This window comes from Ovis canadensis, chromosome 9, assembly GCF_042477335.2.
Source record: "Ovis canadensis isolate MfBH-ARS-UI-01 breed Bighorn chromosome 9, ARS-UI_OviCan_v2, whole genome shotgun sequence".
Lineage (NCBI taxonomy): Eukaryota > Metazoa > Chordata > Mammalia > Artiodactyla > Bovidae > Ovis > Ovis canadensis.
Genome location: NC_091253.1, coordinates 54,427,098 through 54,446,034, shown reverse-complemented (window position 1 = coordinate 54,446,034; position 18,937 = coordinate 54,427,098). Strand labels below are relative to the sequence as shown.

Sequence of the window (18,937 nt, the reverse complement as noted above, 5' to 3'; positions counted from 1 at the left end):
AAATACATGTGTGCATACTAACTACCCGCCCTACCCTACCTCCCCCAATCTGTATGTGACTACCCATCCATATATATGAAAACTTAATGTGTTCATACTGATACTTCTAATTCCAATACCACAGGGTTCATTGCAGCCTCCTCTCTTTATTTGTAACTTCTCTTTATACAGATAAAAGGCTTTCATTTTCTGTGATACATTATTTGTTCAGGCCTATTATGTACATATGATAGTTTTTGAATTGCTGACTCATTCCACTGTGAGAAGCAAATTTACTGGGTACATTATAACATTTATATTTGTTTTTTTGTTGTTTTTTTTTTGTCTTCAGCCTGATAGTATCTATCCATTTAGAGTGGTTCCCAGAGTTACTTAGGTTAGTTCTTTTCTTCTCCATACTCTTCAATGGTATAATATTATTACTTTATAATACAGTTAAGTTCATTTATTACTGCCTGTTTTCCATTTCAGTACCCCTCACGTTCTGGTTTAATTGCTTGCTTGTTTTTTAAGTAATTTAAACCCTACTGTGCCTTAAGAGGTAGAGATCTACAAAAGGTCTACTCATTCTTACCATGCCAGTCCTCTCCTTCCTGCCTTTCCACCTCTTGGATGTAGCTCATCTCTGTGGTTTTTGGTTTATCCTTCTGCGTTTCTTGAGCACAAGTGAGCACATGTATGTATGGTTTCATGTACCACCTTCCTTACATATCTATCACTGCATAGCAGATCACCCCAAACTTCAGCTGCTTAAACCTCATAGTTTAGCTGCTCATCTCTTATAGTTTCTGAGGGTCCAGAACCCGAGTGTCTTAGCTGGTGGCTGTGGCTTGAATTTCACATGAGGTTGCAGTTAGTTGGCTGTGTGGATCACAGTATTAACTGGGGATGGGGTCATTTAAAGCCTTTACTGGGCTAGAGAATGAGAAGAAAGAGGAGCAAGGCAGAAGCCATTATACATTGTCTGTCTCATGATCTGAAGTATCACCCAGACCACCCTGGCATGGTGTGGGAGGGAACTGTACTGGGAAGTGAGGGTCGGAAGTGGAGATGGCTGGTGGCCGTCCTGGGAAGACTGGCTTCCACACTGCTCTGGATACTCTTTCCTACTTTACTTTCTTCAGTCAGCAGTATTTCCTGGAAAGCATTCCATGTCTGTCCTTAAAGAACTTCCGCATTCTTTTTGACTGATGGTATAGTACTCAAGGATGTACCATAGTCTATTCAGTCACTCTTCCTGTGTTTTAGATTATTAGCATTGGATTATTGCTCATATTTTACAACCACAAAAAATTGTTTTGCTGGTTTTTGAGGAACCACTACAGTATTGTAAAGTAATTAGCCTCCAATTAAATAAATTTATATGAAAAAAAAAGAAGTGAATGAGACTACCTTTATCACTTTTTAATGACTCGATCAGCAAATTATGCTGTGTTCTTTTTATTTTCTTGGCACTGTTCTTGTTCTCAGTTATACAGTGCTGGACAAAACCAGCACTGAATGGACATTACTCTCTAAGAGCTTAAAATCTGTGGAGAATAGAGGGAAAAGTGAGTCTTAAATAATCACACAAGTAAATATATAACTGAATTATGATAAAGGCTATGAACATGTGTCAAGTCATGAAGCATATTTACTTCTGTGCTATGGATAATTAGAGAAAAGTAGGAAAGGGAAGAGAGTGAAAATTAAAAGGGGGACAGAGTGGTTTTCCATGTATGCTAAAATATTCTAAGCTGGATGTGTAATTCATTTATATACATAACTGATAACTTTTCCTCACCTTTCCAAATAAAATCACTTAAAGTGTTCACGTCTAAAATTTTAAAGGAGAAAATGCTAGTTTCTTTCTCTAGAGTGGTCGTCTTCAACTGGAGGTGCCCAAAGCCACATTTGAAACACTTGCTGGGGTGAGTCATGACCTGTCATGGACTGGGATGTTGCTAAACTCTGTTCAGTACACCAGCCAGTGTCCACCCCATCCCAGCTCCACTCACATATAATAAAGGATTATCTGATTCAAATGTCAGTAGCACTGATGGTGAGAAATCCTGCTCTAGAAAGTGTGAGAGTATATAGAAAATGTTTAAAGTGTGAGAATATATAGAAAATGTTTAAAGGTTATTTTCAGGACCCTTTCTAGGGTTTATACAAGTCTGGGATAAGTAGAAGAAAGCTAGAATTCAACACTGTGCTTGTCTGTAGTTCCAAAACGTGTGCTTGCCCTACTAAACCATAGTACAAATTAGCTGAGGTTAGGCTGAGGGTGAAATTGGACTGCAGGTCATAGGTTCCTCACTGTTAATTTGGAAGTTAACTTTCTCATAAATAGGCTAAAGCTTTGGTTTGAGAAGTCTCTTCTGATTCTGTGTGCAACTCGTCATGCCCATTTCCTTATCTGTAAAACAAGGGAGTTAGATGATGTTGATTATAAGTCTCTTCCTACCTTTTGAGCATTAAAATATTTTAATTCAACTTTAATTTATAAATTCATATAGCTAATTCTGATATTTCCACATAACCTAGAATTTTTAATTTTTTAAATTAATTTTTATTGGAATATAGTTGCTTCACATGTTATGTTAATTTCTGCTGTACAACAAAGTGAATCAAAAAGAAAAAAAAGAATATATATATACACACACACATATTCCCTCTTTTTTAGTTTTATGATACACATAACCTGGAACATTACTAGGAGTATGAAATGTTCATATTTGACACTGTAAAGTATTTATCTTTGTGGAAATTAGTTCTGTGAGAATGTTTCTTAATGGTCATGAAGACCAAAAGAGATGTGTCTAAAAGCAATAAAGTGCTAAAAAATGAAACCCTGTGATCTTGATTATTACTGTTCTTAGCATCCTGTAAGTGAGCCAGTTTTACACGTGGTATTATATACATAAAAATGACAGGTCTCCTAAAATAAAACTGGAACATTTATAGATAGTTTTTTCATTCTTTAAATGACTGATTGGTCAGAGGCATTTAAGTACTTCCTGCCATCTTATTTATTCATTGTAATTTTATTATCTTTAATACATTTGACAAGGTGACAGAAGAACATACTACAGAAAGGTATTCACTGAAAAGTTCCCTCCACTTTTCCTAACTTGTATCCCCTATAGGTAACCATTATTACTAGCTTCTTATATATATATGTCTAGACTCTGTTTCTGTATATCTAAGTAAAAATGAATGTGTGTGTATTTTATTTCCCCGTCTATGTTTTTTCTCCCTTAGTGAAACTTTTATTTGATTTTAAGTAAGTCTGCTTTTCTGTTGGCAACAATCTAGTTATCATCCTAAGGTTATTTTAAAAAATTTGTTTTTTCTTTTAAGTAATACGTTTACATTATTTAAACACCAAAAATATTGACAAGAGGATATAGTGAAAGACGTCCATCTCTGTTCTTATTGCCAAATACAGAAAACGGTTTTCTTTCTTTGCAGTTGCAGGAAGCCAAACAAATGGAAAAAGAAAGGCATCGACAGCACCACCATCTGTTGCAGTCTCCAGTAAGCCATCATGAGCCTGAATCACCTCAACTCAGATACTTGCCACCTCAGACTGTTGACCGAACATCCCAAGAACACGAAGGGGACCTTGATCCCCAGACAAATGATGTGGACAAAAGCCTTCAGGATGATACAGAGCCGGAAAATGGATCTGATATTTCCAGTGCAGAAAATGAGCAGACTGAAGCTGATCAGGCAACTGCAGCTGAAAGTAATCTTTTTGAGAAAGTGTTTGTGGGGGTGGGGAGTGTGTATTAAGGGAAGAATGTAGGAAGGCAATTCTGGTAAAGAAATGTGAAAAGAGTAATATGACCTAATGGATATTGGACACATTGTAGTAATTGTGGACTTTTTCCAGCCTAGTCGTAAAGTTAATTTCACTTCAGCCCATAAGACATCTATTAGCGATATTATGCATTCATTAGTATCTCACAAGCATGATGATTTACAGATGGGTTTGGAGGAGATATGTTGCTAACGAGGGTCATAAATGTCTGTGAGCGTGTTATGTAAGCGCTTCAGGTTTCTTAAAATTAGTTTATAGCAAACAGGAGACCTGTTTATTTGTAAGGTTTTCTGGAATGTGACTGAAAATTTTAGGACATCATTTTAAACTCACAAAATTCTGTTGTCAAAAGAGTACTGAAATTAAATATGAAAAGAAATCTTGTGAGTAACCACCTGACATACAAAAATACTTATTTTTAAATCCTAACATGTAATAGTCAATGATATTTAGATATTCTCTGGCAGTGTTTTTTCTAAGTGTACTTATTTATAAGAAAAAGGTTACAAGATTACAAAAATTAAACTATTTATTTTATTACAAATTTGTTTCTCTAAAGAATCACATGCAATCATTTTTCCCCTCAAACATTGTTCTCAGCTTTAGCTGTTCTATAAAATTGCCAGGCAGTGAGTTTCTTCCCTTCATCCCTCCTTAGCTTAATGTCAAAAAATGATGGAAATTGTTACCTTTCCAATAGAGTTAGGATGGTTAGGGTTTAGTTACAGTTCATCTGAATTCTGTTTTCAGAACAGATTTTGAGGAAAATCTTCTATTGTAATTTTCAGCTCTTGACTTTTTTAAACCACATCTTTTCTGTAACAGTGGCATGAACACTGGCAGTGGCATGAATAGGTGGCTTTTTACTCTCGTGCTTTATTTGGTGTTTATTTTAAAAGAGACACTTTTGATAAACCAAGCATTCTCAGTACTCATGCTAATAGTAAATCTGCACTGCCTATAATATGATTTACGTTTTCCTAGTCTGCCCTTGATAAAATTTCCCCTTCTTTCACTGTAAGCTGATAAAGGGGCTGATTCAAAGAGCTAATCTATAAGAAAGCTGCAACTTTATTTATTCTTCCATTTCTTCATCCATGCTTTCAGCAAACATTGATTTCACATACTATGTCCCAGGCACTGTGCTAGGAATTGGGGTTAGAAAGCTGGTAAAGGTGTAGCCATTGCTCTTAGGGTGTCTGTCATGTGCCTGGAAGGTCAGGCATGTATAAATGAGTTATACCCTGCAAGCGGCATGCGTGAGATAATTCTGTCAAGGAAAGTTAGGAGGTACTTTTGTAGAGAAAGTGATGTTTTAGCTGGATCTTGTTCGGGTAAAGGTAGGAGTTGACTGGCTAGAAAATTTAGGAAGTTTCTAATAGAACAGCATAGGCCGAGACCCAAGGAATGGAAGCACCTACTGTGTAGTAGATACCGCTATAGGTGCTTTCAGGATGCAGAGCTACAAATACAACATAATTCCTGCATCATTTTGTGATTACTTTGACTTTAAAGGTGTTTTTCTCCCTGTAGCTGCATAAATGAAAATTTTGCCTGTGAGCCATTGGTTCAGAGTGCATGGTCTAGAGTGGGGTCATCTGCTCTGAATCACATCTCTGACACTTCCTGGCTATGTGACTTCGGCCATAACAGTTAACTTCTGTAATGGTTTCCCATGTGTAATAAATATTTTTCACTGTTACTTTAATCTATTTCTGTCAAATGACTTAAAAGAGAGTTGACTTTTGATTCACTAATCATTTTGTGCAAAATTTAGTGACTATATTTAGTTACATTGAAACTATTAATTTTTAGACTCTTGGTAATAATTTTAGCCAAGTAGAGTGCAGAAACACACACCTTAAGAGTGATGGAAAGATTATCTCTCAAGACATTTATGTTTTTACTCCACGGAAGAATCTAAATGTTGTATTGAATTTTTTGTAAAGTTACTGACTTGACATGCTTATTTATCAAATTTCTTATGTGACATTCAGTATTTTGCAGAATGCAGCAAACAGTAGATTAGGAGCAGTGAACAGCAGGAAGAATGGACTTCTGGAAGCCAGAGTATAAGTAGTGGTTTTATCGTAGGGTGAGTGGAGATCAGGGAGTGTAGACAGAGGCACTGTCAGCTCACATGCGGTCTGAGGCTGTTTGGTGTAGGGCAGTGGCTTCCAGAACAGGGTCCCAGTTCCCAAAGCAGCACAAAGTGCTGGTTGAGCCTTCCGGAGATACTTTCAGCATTTCAGAAAACCCAGTGGAAATCCTATTTTTATCTGCAGTAGTCTGTACAGGCTCACCAGCTATATCAAGTTTTATTAGTTTCTTGTGTGTTCAGAATTTCTGATTGGCTGTTATATCTGTTTTCAATTAGTGTTAAATTGAGGGATGAATTCTTTTTTACTTATTAAATTTAGTTTTATTAATACATTGGATATGTGGAGTCTGTTGGGGAAGAAATAGGAAGGAAGGGCCCAGATAGCCCTGTCTCTGGTTCTTCAGTGACCCTGTTACGTTAGAGCACAGTAATGAGCTTGTTGTTATTGGTGGGCCTCATTAATCAAAACAAGGTTTAATTACATTTAATATTATTTGATTAGCATGTGGGACATGTTAGAAATGTTTCCTTCAGAATACTTAAAAATTTTTTTATTTTTAAAGGATTAATGTAATCTATAGGATTAAAGGATTAGTCTTCTAGAAAACTTGAAGTTGAATAGTTATTTAATATTAATAGCTTGTCAAATGAATCATTTTTGAAGTTGACTTGAAATTATAAAACATTTAAAAATACGGTTTGGTTAAAATATTGAAGATTTAAAGGATAATTGCATCGAGTTTCGTATAACCTATTTGATTTTTTTCCCTTTTATTCTTAATTTCTTAGGTTTTTTTCCATTATAAATGTTTAGCAAAAATTTCTAAAAAGCTAAAATAATATTTTTTTAAATTTTTTCTCTCTTAAAGCGTTGTCTAAAAATGATATATTATATGATGGAGAAAACCATGACTGTGAGGAAAAGCCACAAGACATTGTACAGAGCATTGTAGAAGAAATGGTGAACATTGTTGTTGGAGGTAGTGTATCTGACTTGAAATTAATTTATTCTGTCTTATGTTATTTTATCTAACAGTGGAGATAGTTTTTATATTGTGTGGAACAAAAAAGGCTAAAATTGTATGCAGAAAAAATTTTTAAGTGTCTCTGCTTATAAAAGAGTAGTTCCTTTTTCTCCAGTTTCAGTGATAATTTTTTAAAAAGTAAAAATCCACTATTTCCACTGCATTAAAAAAAGTTGATACCATTTTTTAAATTATTATTATTTTTCGTTTAGTGGGATACAGGCAGGGTATATTCTTCATCCTCCTAAATATGCTAAACTTTATAAATTAGAAAATGTTTAAATTTATTTGGTTTTTAGTATTTTATATCTTTGAAAAAATTGTGATTTCTTATACCTTTATTATCACGACCAAGTCATAATATAGGGTATAGGGTCAAGTCCTACCATGTGGATTGTATTATAAAAAATTTTTAAAGTCTCTTAGGAATTTCACTTACTTTTTTTGTAAACAATATAGATTTATAGATAGCATTAGATTCAAGACCAATCCATTGAAGCTTATTTAATTCTTGTATCTTGCATAGGACTAAGCATAGTACCTTGCTACAGATGCTCTAGAAATATAATTAAATGTACAGTATAAATCTTGAATGACAATAGTACTATTTCAACCATACCTGATTTCATTTATAGCATCATTTCTAATAATATATTTCCATCTTTAGTAACACTTGAAGCACATATTCATCTGATTGCATCTTAATTTTTCATACATCTTTTCATTCAACAAATACTTAAGCAGCACATAAAATTTCATGGTTCTGTTCAGTTCAGTCGCTCAGCTGAGTGTCACTCTTTGCGACCCCATGAACTGTAGCACGCCAGTCCTCCCTGTCCATCACTAACTCCCAGAGTTTACCCCAAACTCATGTCCATTGAGTCGGTGATGCCATCCAGCTATCTCATCTTCTGTCATCCCCTTCTCCTCCTGCTTTCAATCTTTCCCAGCATCAGGGTCTTTTCAAATGAGTCAGTTCTTCTCATCAGGTGGCCAAAGTATTGGATTTTCATCTTCAGCATCAGTCCTTCCAATGAATATTCAGGACTGATTATTTGGGATGGACTGGTTGCACAGTCCAAGGGAATCTCAAGAGTCTTCTCCAACATCACAGTGCAAAAGCATCAATTCTTTGGCGCTCATCTTTCTTTACAGTCCAACTCGCACATCCATACATGACTACTAGAAAAACCATAGTGTTGACTAGATAGACATTGTTGGCAAAGTAATGTCTCTGCTTTTTAACATTCTATCTAGGTTGGTCATAGTTTTTCTTCCAAGGAGCAAGTGTCTTTTAATTTCATGGCTGCAGTCATCATCTGCAGTGATTTTGGAACCCCCTAAAAATAAAGTCTCTTCCTTTTTCCTTTGTTTCCCCATCTATTTGCCATGAAGTGATGGGACCAGATGCCATGATCTTAATTTTCTGAATGTTGAATTTTAAGCCAACTTTTTCACTCTCCACTTTCCCTTTCATCAAGAGGCTCTTTAGTTCTTCACTTTGTGCCATAAGGGTGGTGTCATCTGCATATCTGAGGTCATAGATGTTTCTCCTGGCAGTCTTGATTCCAGCTTGTGCTTCATCCAGCCCAGTGTTTCTCGTGATATACTCTGCATATAAGTTAAATAAGCAGGGTGACAATATACAGCCTTTATGTACTCTTTTCCCAATTTGGAACCAGTCTGTTGTTCCATGTCCAGTTCTAACTGTTGCTTCCTGACCTGCATACAGATTTCTCAAGAGGTAGGTTAGGTGGTCTGGTATTCCCATCTCTTTCAGAATTTTCCACAGTTTATTGTGATCCACACAGTCAAAGGCTTTCGCATAGTCAGTAAAGCAGAAATAGGTGTTTTTCTGGAACTCTCTTGATTTTTCCATGATCCAGCAGATGCTGGCAATTTGATCTCTGGTTCCTCTGCCTTTTCTAAATCCAGCTTGAACATCTGGAAGTTCATAGTTCACTTGTTGCTGAAACCTGGCTTGTAGAATTTTGAGCATTATTTTGCTAGCATGTGCAATGAGTGCAACTGTGTGGTAGTTTGAGCATTCTTTGGCATTGCCTTTCTTTGGGATTGGAATGAAAAGTGACCTTTACCGGTCCTGTGGCCACTGCTGAGTTTTCCCAATTTGCTGGCATATTGAGTGCAGCACTTTCATAGCATCATCTTTTAGGATTTGAAATAGCTCAACTGGAATTCCACCACCTCCACTAGCTTTGTTCGTAGTGATGCTTCCTAAGGCCCACTTGACTTCGCATTCCAGGATATCTGGCTCTAGGTTGGTGATCACACCATCGTGATTATCTGGGTCATGAAGCTCTTTTTTATATAGTTCTTCTGTGTATTCTTGCCACCTCTTCTTAACGTCTTCTGCTTCTTTTAGGTCCATACCATTTCTGTCCTTTATTGTGCCCATCTTTGCATGAAATGTTCCCTTGGTATCTCTAATTTTCTTGAAGAGATCTCTAGTCTTTCCCATTCTGTTGTTTTCCTCTATTTCTTTGCATTGATCCCTGAGGAAGGCTTTCTTATCTCTCCTTGCTATTCTTTGGAACTCTCCATTCAAATGGGTATATCTTTCCTTTTCTCCTTTGCCTTTCACTTCTCTTCTTTTCATAGCTGTTTGTAAGGCCTCCTCAGACAACCATTTTGACTTTCTTTTTCTTGGGGGTGGTCTTGATCACTGCCTACTGTACAGTGTCATGAACCTCTGTCCATAGTTCTTCAGGCACTCTTGTCTATCAGATCTAATCCCATGAATCTATTTGTTACTTCCACTGTATAGTCGTAAGGGATTTGATTTAGGTCATACTTGAATGGTGTAGTCATTTCCCCTACTTTCTTCAATTTCAGTCTGAATTTGGCAATAAGGAGTTCATGGTCTGAGCCACAGTCAGCTCCTGGTCGTGTTTTTGCTGACTGTATAGCTGCGAAGAATATAATCTTTGGCTGCGAAGAATATAATCAGTCTGATTTGGTATTGACCATCTGGTGCTATCCATGTGTAGAGTCTTCTCTTGTGTTGCTGGAAGAAGTTGTTTGCTATGACCAGTGTGTTCTCTTGGCAAAACTCCGTTAGCCTTTGCCCTGCTTCATTCTGTACTTCAAGGCCAAATTTTGCCTGTTACTCCAGGTATTTCTTGACTTCCTACTTTTGCATTCTAGTCCATTCATAAGCCCTCTTGGAGGAGGTCGTCATTACCCCACCATAGAGCCACCAGAACTGACACAGGACTGGGGAAACAGACTCTGGGAGGGCACACACAGAACCTTATGCACACCAAGACCCAGGAGAAAGGAGCAGTGACCCCACAAGAGACTGACTCAGACTTGCCCGTGAGTGTCCAGGAGTCTCTGGTGGAAGCGTGGGGTGGTGGTGGCATGGCTCTGTAGGGAGATAGAAAAGTTTATCTGAAATAGACCATGCTCTGGAGGAAAAGGGTTCTGGAGTGTAGGAATGTAAGGTAAGTGCCATTAGAAAGAAACAGCTAAAATCCTATTAAAATTCAGAAAAAAGGAATGGTTATTTCTAGCTAGAATTATGCAGGAAGGCTTCATATAGGAAATGACACTGGAACTTAGACTGTATGGATTCATGCAGGTGTAGGGAGTGGTGTTTTATGGTTGGACACTGTTCATGCTGGTGTGGGGAGTGGTGGTGACGGTTGTACACTGTTGGCTAAAGTCTGGAGAGAATAATTTGGGAATCAGCAGGCATTGGTTTGGGTAAAGTGGAGAGGATGTTGTGTCATATGGGAGAAAATAAGTCTGAAATAGTTAGGAGCCAACCAATGGTTGGCAACTTCCCCGGTGGCTCAGACAGTAAAGCATCTGCCTACAATGCAAGAGACCCGGGTTCGATCCCTGCGTCGGGACGATCCCCTGAAGAAGGAAATGGCAACCCACTCCAGTATTCTTGCTTGGAAAATCCTGTGGACAGAGGAGCCTTGTTGGCTACTGTCCATGGGGTCGCAGAGTTGGAGATGACTGAGTGACTTCACTTAAGCGATTCACTTAACCAATGGTTGGTTATACATTCCAGGCTTAGGATTTTGGACTTTGTCCTAGGGCAAAATAAATTACCACTGAAGATTTTAGAACTAAGAAATGAACTTATCAGAATAACATTCTAAGAAGCTAAGTGGAGAAATAGAAAGTTATAAAAGATCAGTGTATAGTAATCTAAAATTAAATGGGATAGTAACAGTGGAAATGGAGAGGAAAAACTGAATGAGAAGTGAGATAATAGATGTTGAATCAAGAACAGCTTGCAGATGATTGACATCTAGGTGAAAGAGAAAACGAAGTGTCAGGAGTTCCCAGGATTTCCGGAGGATATGGTGATTCCCTGACAGGACACATGGCGCTCATCATACAGTTACATTCAGCACTGTGATTTGTGACAAATCATGGTACGAGGCAGAATCATCAAAGGGAAAAGGCGTGCAGAGTAAAGTCTGAGGAAGTCAGGTGCACATTTCCAGGAGTCCTCTCCCAGTGAAGCTGCCTGAGAAACTTAATTCCTCCGACACTGAACCGAGAAGTGTTGTCTACCTGGGAAGGTCTTAGAGACTGGAGTGCCCAGAGTTTTTACTGGGGCCTGGTCCTGTAGGCACCCTCGAGCTGCATATTCCTAGATTCCAGATTCCCAGAGAGAACACTGGTGTTGCAGCATGAACCTCATTATTTGCACAAACTGTTGGGGCACAGTGAGCCACTTCAGTAGTTCTGGGGATGGTAGAAACCCTTCCGAAGTACAAGTTCTGAGGTTCCAGCCACGGGTCAACCTTACAAGCAGGGCTTTCTGAGCATAGGCAGTCTGAGGCCTGCTGTATTAGCTCTTCCTGCCCAGGCAGTCACCCAGTTTTGAGCCTAAATGGTTAAGTAAGTGATAGAATTATTGACAGAATTGTTTTAGTAGAGGTAGGCATGGAAAAAAAGGGACTAAATTTTATTTTGACATTGAACTTGACCTTCAGGTGTGCCATTCATGTGAAAATGTGCATGAAATATATAATGGAAATATAACACCTGCCTTGATATCTCTTAGAACTCTGGCCTGAGAGATATCAAGTGGGTGTTATAGGTGGGAGTCATTCTGTTAAAATTAGTACTTGGCTAAAGAAGACAGCATTATCTTAGGGAGTATGAATTTTTCACCGAAAAACCGTGAACTTATAAAAGATGAAAGAAAGAGCATTAGGTACCCATGCATTGTTTTAAAGTCTCACCATGTATATTAGGAGTTGGAAGACTGATCTGTGAATCAAATTTGACCCATCACCTATTTTTGTAAATAAAAGTGGCATTGGAATACAGTCATGCTCGTTTGTTTATATATTGCTTATGGTGGCTGCCTTTGCACTACAAAAGTAAATTTGAGTAGTGGCAACAAAGATCATATGGCCCACAAAGCCTAAATGTTAATTGTCTGGCTCTTTACCAAAAAGACTTGCTAGTTTCTAATACATATGAATACAGACTGTGAAGTGAAAATTTTTTCCATTGTTTTGCTCTTTTTATTTAGAAAGTTTTCAAACTTAGAGAATAGCTCAAAGAACAGTACAGTGAAAACTGTATGTGCTTTTCTAGGGCACTAATTAACAATTTTGCTACATTTTAAAAATTGTCTTTAAATAGACCTGTGTGTGTGTATGTGTGTGTGTAATTAACAATTTTGCTACATTTTAAAAATTGTCTTTAAATAGACGTGTGTGTGTGTGTGTGTCTTTGCTGAACAATTTGAAAATTGCCTATATACAACATGACACTTTCACCCTAAATAACTCAGCATATATCTTCTAAGAATAAGGGCATTCTCATATGTGACCACAATTCCATTTTTACACCTAGCAAAAATAACACTCTTTTAAGAATATCTAATATAAAATTTAAAAATGCTTCCAGTTGTCCCCAAATGTGTCTCTTATGTCCTTTTTTTCCTAGTCCAGGACACACTCCAGGGACACGTGCTGCATTTGACTTTCTCTCGGGTCTCATTAGTTTAGAACAAGTCCCCTTGGCTTTTTCCATCTTTCATAACATTTATTTTTAAGAGTATAATATTGTTTTGTATACTGTTCCACATTTTGAATTGATCTGATAGTTTCCTTATTTTGATTTACAGTAAATATATTTGGCAGAATACTGCATCAGTAATATTGGTATATTACATCATATAAATTTGTACATAATGAAGTTACCACCTGTTGGTATGTTTAGATTACTTGGTAAAGATAGTGACCACCAGCTCTCTTCACTGTAAGGGAACCATTTTCCCTTTATCATTAATAAGTAATCTGAGAGTGACACTTTGAGATCATATGATGATACATTCACTTAGTAGCTTTAAAATCAGTGTAGTGATTTCATAATGCTGATAAATTAACATTTTTCTGTGAAGGGCATCTCCCTTTAAAAAAAATACTATGAGCTCATAAATTCTTTTATTGTTCAGTGTGTCGCAATTCTTTACCATCAGGAATCCCACATCAATGTCCTTTTGATGTGATTGCATTACTCTTTGAGCAGATTACTTAATTTGAAATCCCATATTTATCCTAAATGTATCTATTGGTGTTTTCTATACAGTTACATTGAGCTATTTACTCTTATCCAATGTTGAATTGCTCTGACAGTCTTTCTTAATTTCCGTCATTTTGTCTTATGATTCTGTATTCAAAGAGAATGTTACAAGGGGCTTTCCAATACTTTATTCATTAACGTCCATTCTGCTGCTTTTCATATTTTTTTTATTTCAGTAATTTTGTTTTTGTCTTAAAGAATCCTGTTTTTCTTGAGCTTTTTTTTTTCATAGCGCTTTGTTCCTGTTTGATACAGTATTCTTTTACATATGTCTGGGAGTACTAATTAAAATTGTTCCAGCTATAAAATATGTCTCACCAGGAAACCATTTGCTCAGAGTGCTGACCTTTGTCCTTACTTTTGAGCTATAGATTTTGCATTTCTGTCTATTTGGAGACTAGAAAGACTAGGAACCCTCTTACACTGTCGGTGGGAATGTTAATTTTTAAAAGCCACTATGTAGAACAGTATGGAGGTTCCTGAAAACAGTAAAATAAAAAGACTAGAAAGGGTAGATTTGATCAGTATATAAAGAGCTTTCTCAGTCATTTTGTATGTTCCGTTTCCAGTTCTCACGAGGCTTTCCTCTCCAGAATTTGCAAGCTGACTGTGATCCAAAGGCAGACCTTGTTTCACAGCTGAGAACTAACCATAAGAAGCACAGGCCTTGCTTAAGCAGAGTGTGGTGTAGTGGTCCTTGGGCTGTGCTGTAAGCGCAAACTGAAGCCAAGTGAAGCTTAGGATAAATGCTCTTTGAACATTTCATAAATTGTAGACTTGGAGTGGAGGGTATTCTTCCAACTTGTTGGTTTGTTCCCATCCTTTGCCAGGAAATCTTAGGCTGCCTTCCTTCAGTTAGGGCTTTATTTAGCATTAGTTAAGCAGAAACAGATAGTTAGAATGGAAGCTCAAAACTTGTAGGAGATTTCACTGCTCTACCAGGTTGGTTTTCCCTGTTTATTGCAGCACTCTGAGTGAGCTGGGATACTGCTGTCTCCCCTACTACCTTCTTCTTAGATTGTAAGACCTACCACGCAAATCCTGCACTTCAGTTAACAGGCTGATTTCTAATGAATTCTCCATGATAACGGCTGTGGACAGCTCTTCTGGTAGACACTGGCATGGTTCCCCAGGCACTCCCCTCCTACCCCATAGCCCTTGGCCTTCTTTCTATCTAGGCTTCAGAGTTTATTGGAACCCACAGGGCACAATTCAGCAACCCCTCAGGTAACTCTGTCCTTTGTACATGTTCAGTCACAGGCTTTTGACAGTGGCTTTTCTGTTGATCTGAACCTATCTATTTTTTGGAGGGGGTCATGTTATGCCGCTTGTAGAATCGTAATTCCCTGACCAGAGATTGAACCCAGGCCTCCAGCATTGAAAACACTGAGTCCTAACCACTGGACCATCAAGGAATTCCCAGAAACTCTTCTTAACCTTTAGGAATACTTTGAAGGTTTTGGTCTCTTGATTGTATCCTCCTTAGTTTTCCAGTGCTACTGAAGACAATTTTTCCTATTTATATTTTTTCCTAGGAATTTCAGTGAGATTTACGAAAGAAGAAGATATATTAAGTGGGCTCAGCTCACCACCTTGTAAACAGAAGTCTGCACTAATTGTTTAGGGAACAATTAGAGGGAGAATTAGAGGAAAAACATAGAGAATAATAATATCTGTTAGGTGCTTTCCTTGTATCCTTAATGATTTTATGTTTTACTTGTGTTTATTCATTTAATCCTCCCCAGACTTGGAGATGTTTAGATACTATTATGATTCCCTTTTTTACACATGAGAAAATTGAAGCACTGAGAGATTGGTAACCTGTAAGAAGTGGTAAAGTGAAGACTCCAATCTAAGGATGTCTGGCTTCAAAGCCTGACAATAAAAGAATGTTTTCAGTTCTTTCGAGAAATGTCCTAAGAAGGAAGGTATTATCAGTGATTATTAAGTCTTTAGAAATTTGATTAAAAAAGAAAAATAGACAGTAGCTGGTATGTGGCAGGAGTTGAAGGAAGATTATGTTTTTACACTGTAAAGACTTGAGTGTGTTGGTTGAGTATTGGGGAAGATCCAGTTATGTGCATAAATTGAAAATGTAATATTACAAGAAAACATTCAGGGGAGAAACATACTACTGAATTAGGCAAGAAGAGATGAATTTTTGAGGCTGAATGAATGATGTACCAGGTACAAATGTGAAGGAATGTTTTTTTCCCTGAAATGAGAAGGAAGAAAAAGATGATTGTTGATGTTAAGGAACTTTCTGATGGGGTGAGAAAGAGTGGGGATGCCTGTGTTAAATTATCTACTTGGTTAGAAAGTCGAAGTTGTTCATTAAGGGAAGGGCAGTGTAAAGAGCTATAATTGGGTACAGAAAAAAAGGTTTGGAGTAAGTGTTTTGGGAAACAATTACCAGTTTCTGATAATCATTATTAAATTTTTTGTGCCTTCTTCCCAGGAGTTCTTTATAAATTCCTCATCTGGTTTTCCTTATATCTATATAATAATTCTTTACATATATATAGAAAGCCATAATAGTATTTAGTGTGGCAGACATTAGTGTATTACCAGGTACACTCCTTTCATTACCCAAATCAGTTTAAAAAAAAAAATTGGGCACATGTTATCAATTATCAGCAAAATCAGTAATAGCTACCACTAATCGAGAACCAGTTGTGTTCTTTTTGTATTGTGCATGTATGTGTTTGTTGGTGATTGCTCACAGACATGGTTATAGACATTGTTATCTTCGTTACTTAAAAAACTGAAGCAAAAGACGACGAAATGACAACAAGTAACTTATCCAGTTAGGTTTTTCCATAAGATGTTACCAGAAAACCTCAATGAACATTTTGGTCAGTCCTCCACACACACACAAACCAGAAAACCTGAAAGAACATTTGGGCCGTCGTGCACACACACACACCCATCTTATTCATTCACCTACTGATGAACCAGAAAACATGAAAGAACATTTTGGCCAATCCTACACACCCACGCACCCATCCCCAAACACACACACACACCTTCATCTACTGATGAACATTTAGATTGTTTCTTTTCTTGGCCACCACTGGCCACCACTGCAGGGCTTGTGGAATCTTAGTTCCCTGACCAGACACTGAACCCAGGTCCTTGGCAGTAAAAGTGTCACGTTCTAACCACTGGGCCCAGGGAATTGCTTACACTGTTTCCATGCCTTGGCTAATGTAAATAATGCTGCTATGAAGTGTTCCTTTTTTAAAGTAATATATATTACCCCTAGAGTAGTTCTAAAACTTGGTATTATTTCATTATCTATGTTCTACTAGAAGTCATTTATTTCTGTTTATCTTACAAGTATGATTACTCAGAGTGACATACTGCAGTATATTCAGGGCCATTATTTCCATAATTGTTCCAAAGAATGTATATTATTAGAGGTATTAATAGGTATTCTAAAAAAAGGGGAGTCTCATGATAAAATGAATTTTGGAAACACTGCATATTATATATCCCCTTTGGAGAACTCAGTGGGTATTAGAGAATTAAAATCTATAATAAAGGTACATATTTTCCATCATTTCATTACTTTACTTGAAAATGGAATTTTGTTTGGAAGAATTTTCTTCTCATTGTCTTAAGGCATTAGCATTCATTAGAACTCAGTTTAGTAAATGCTAATATATCAGTAGACTACAACTAAGCCTCTGTTTTGGCACATCCTGGTTAGCCTTTCATGAGCTGAGTGTGTTTCACTGCTAGAGCTACTTACAGATCATGTTTGGATGTATTCCAAATGAATACTTACTCGTTTATGCTAACCTTCAAATGGTGCCAATACGTCTTCCTTCCCATTGCTTTTATGCTACTGTTTCATTTTAAATAGTCTATGCTTTTTCAGCACACTTCAGTTAGAAATGGTTGCATGTTTTTTATTCTTGCCATTTCAGATATGGGAGAAAGGACTACCATAAATGTAAGTGCAGATGGCAACAATGGAACCATAGAGGATGGTAGCGACAGTGAAAATGTTCAAGCAAACGGAATTCCAGGAACACCGATTTCTGTTGCTTATACACCGTCCTTACCTGATGACAGATTGTCTGTCTCTTCCAATGATACTCAGGTAGAAATAAAGGAAAAAGTCCTCTTCATCTTAAACATTGATAGGCTACCAACACCTTGTGGTGAATATATCCAGTTGATAGTGCTGGCTGATTTCAGTTTGAGGAAATAAAAACTTTTTTTTAGTTGATATAAATCTGAGCAGTTTATTCCTTTAAAATATTGATCGCTAAATTTCCAACTTGGAATGTGTCTTGTAGGTGTTCATATCTCCCTCCCATTGAAATTACATTAAAAAAAATTCTTATCACATATTTATAGGATAATTCTAGTATATTAGGAGAAGAAAGAACTTTTAGCTAGAGAACATTGTCTTTGTTTAGGGCTACAGTGAAATCCATACTGTAGTAGTGATAGGTCCTCCTCATCCTTCCTCCCCTGTATTTGGTATATTTTTTCCTTACCTTTTTAGGTAAGGGAATCCTACTCGGAATCATGCCCCATGCATAGGGGTAAGTCTTCTTGGCCTTGCTGGCCTTCATCAGTTAACAACTTTTAAACATTGCCTGGATAGTCTCAACTGTCTTACGTCTTATCTGCACAGAGTAGATAAAATATAAAATAGGACAAAAAGATAAAATACCCAAAGACGGGTAGTAGAAAGCATAGCTTAGGCCATGGATGAAGTATCTTATCAAGGCATGATGTGCTTTTAATAGTTTCTGTTAGTAATAGTATAAACCAAGTAAACGTTAAGAGTTTGGTAGCAGGGGGAATGTTTTAAAAGAGATATTTATTGTTGGGGATGGGAGTGGCATGTCACCATAAAGAAAAGCCATGTGGCCCATTCCTCATCTGATTTTCCTTCCAGTAGAATCCTATACCCTACTAATTGAGTAAAGTATATCAAAGACTGATGTGATTTTATACTTGAAAATGCCTTTATTCACGTGGTGTGTTCACTCGTTTAGGAATCTGGAAACTCTTCAGGACCTTCACCTGGTGCTAAGTTTTCCCACATTTTACAAAAGGATGCCTTTCTAGTATTCAGGTCATTGTGTAAACTGTCAATGAAACCACTATCGGATGGACCACCGGATCCAAAGTAAGTCCTCAGCTGTTCTGCCTGACTGATGCAGGTTTTGAAGCTTGAACCTTCTTGTGTCTTTGGGGTTTCTTTTTTCCTCTTTGTCTTTTAGGACCTTCAAAATTATTTTTTAGGGTTATTTTACTTAAAAAGGAATTAAAAAACAGTGAGTGTCAAAATTTAGCTAGAGTAGATGCCTTGCACTATTTCTGAAAGCACACGAACAGCAGTATAGAACTGTGTCTGGTTCATTGTAGGTGCTCAGCAGGGATTGAATGACTCAGTGA

General features: G+C 37.2%; 1 protein-coding gene across 2 annotated transcripts in view; it reads left to right on the top strand.

Annotated features, from left to right (window-relative positions):
• Nucleotides 1-18,937, top strand: part of ARFGEF1 (ARF guanine nucleotide exchange factor 1) — a 131,762-nt gene that overhangs the window by 51,914 nt on the left and 60,911 nt on the right. For both annotated transcript variants that reach the window (XR_011259004.1, XM_069600139.1), the window contains exons 6-9: nucleotides 3,454-3,730; nucleotides 6,776-6,886; nucleotides 17,449-17,624; nucleotides 18,535-18,668. Coding sequence is in view for 1 of the 2 variants with exons in the window: in XM_069600139.1 (XP_069456240.1) it covers nucleotides 3,454-3,730; nucleotides 6,776-6,886; nucleotides 17,449-17,624; nucleotides 18,535-18,668 (698 nt within the window). In the remaining variant the exon portion in view is untranslated. The remainder of the gene's footprint in view (nucleotides 1-3,453; nucleotides 3,731-6,775; nucleotides 6,887-17,448; nucleotides 17,625-18,534; nucleotides 18,669-18,937) is intronic.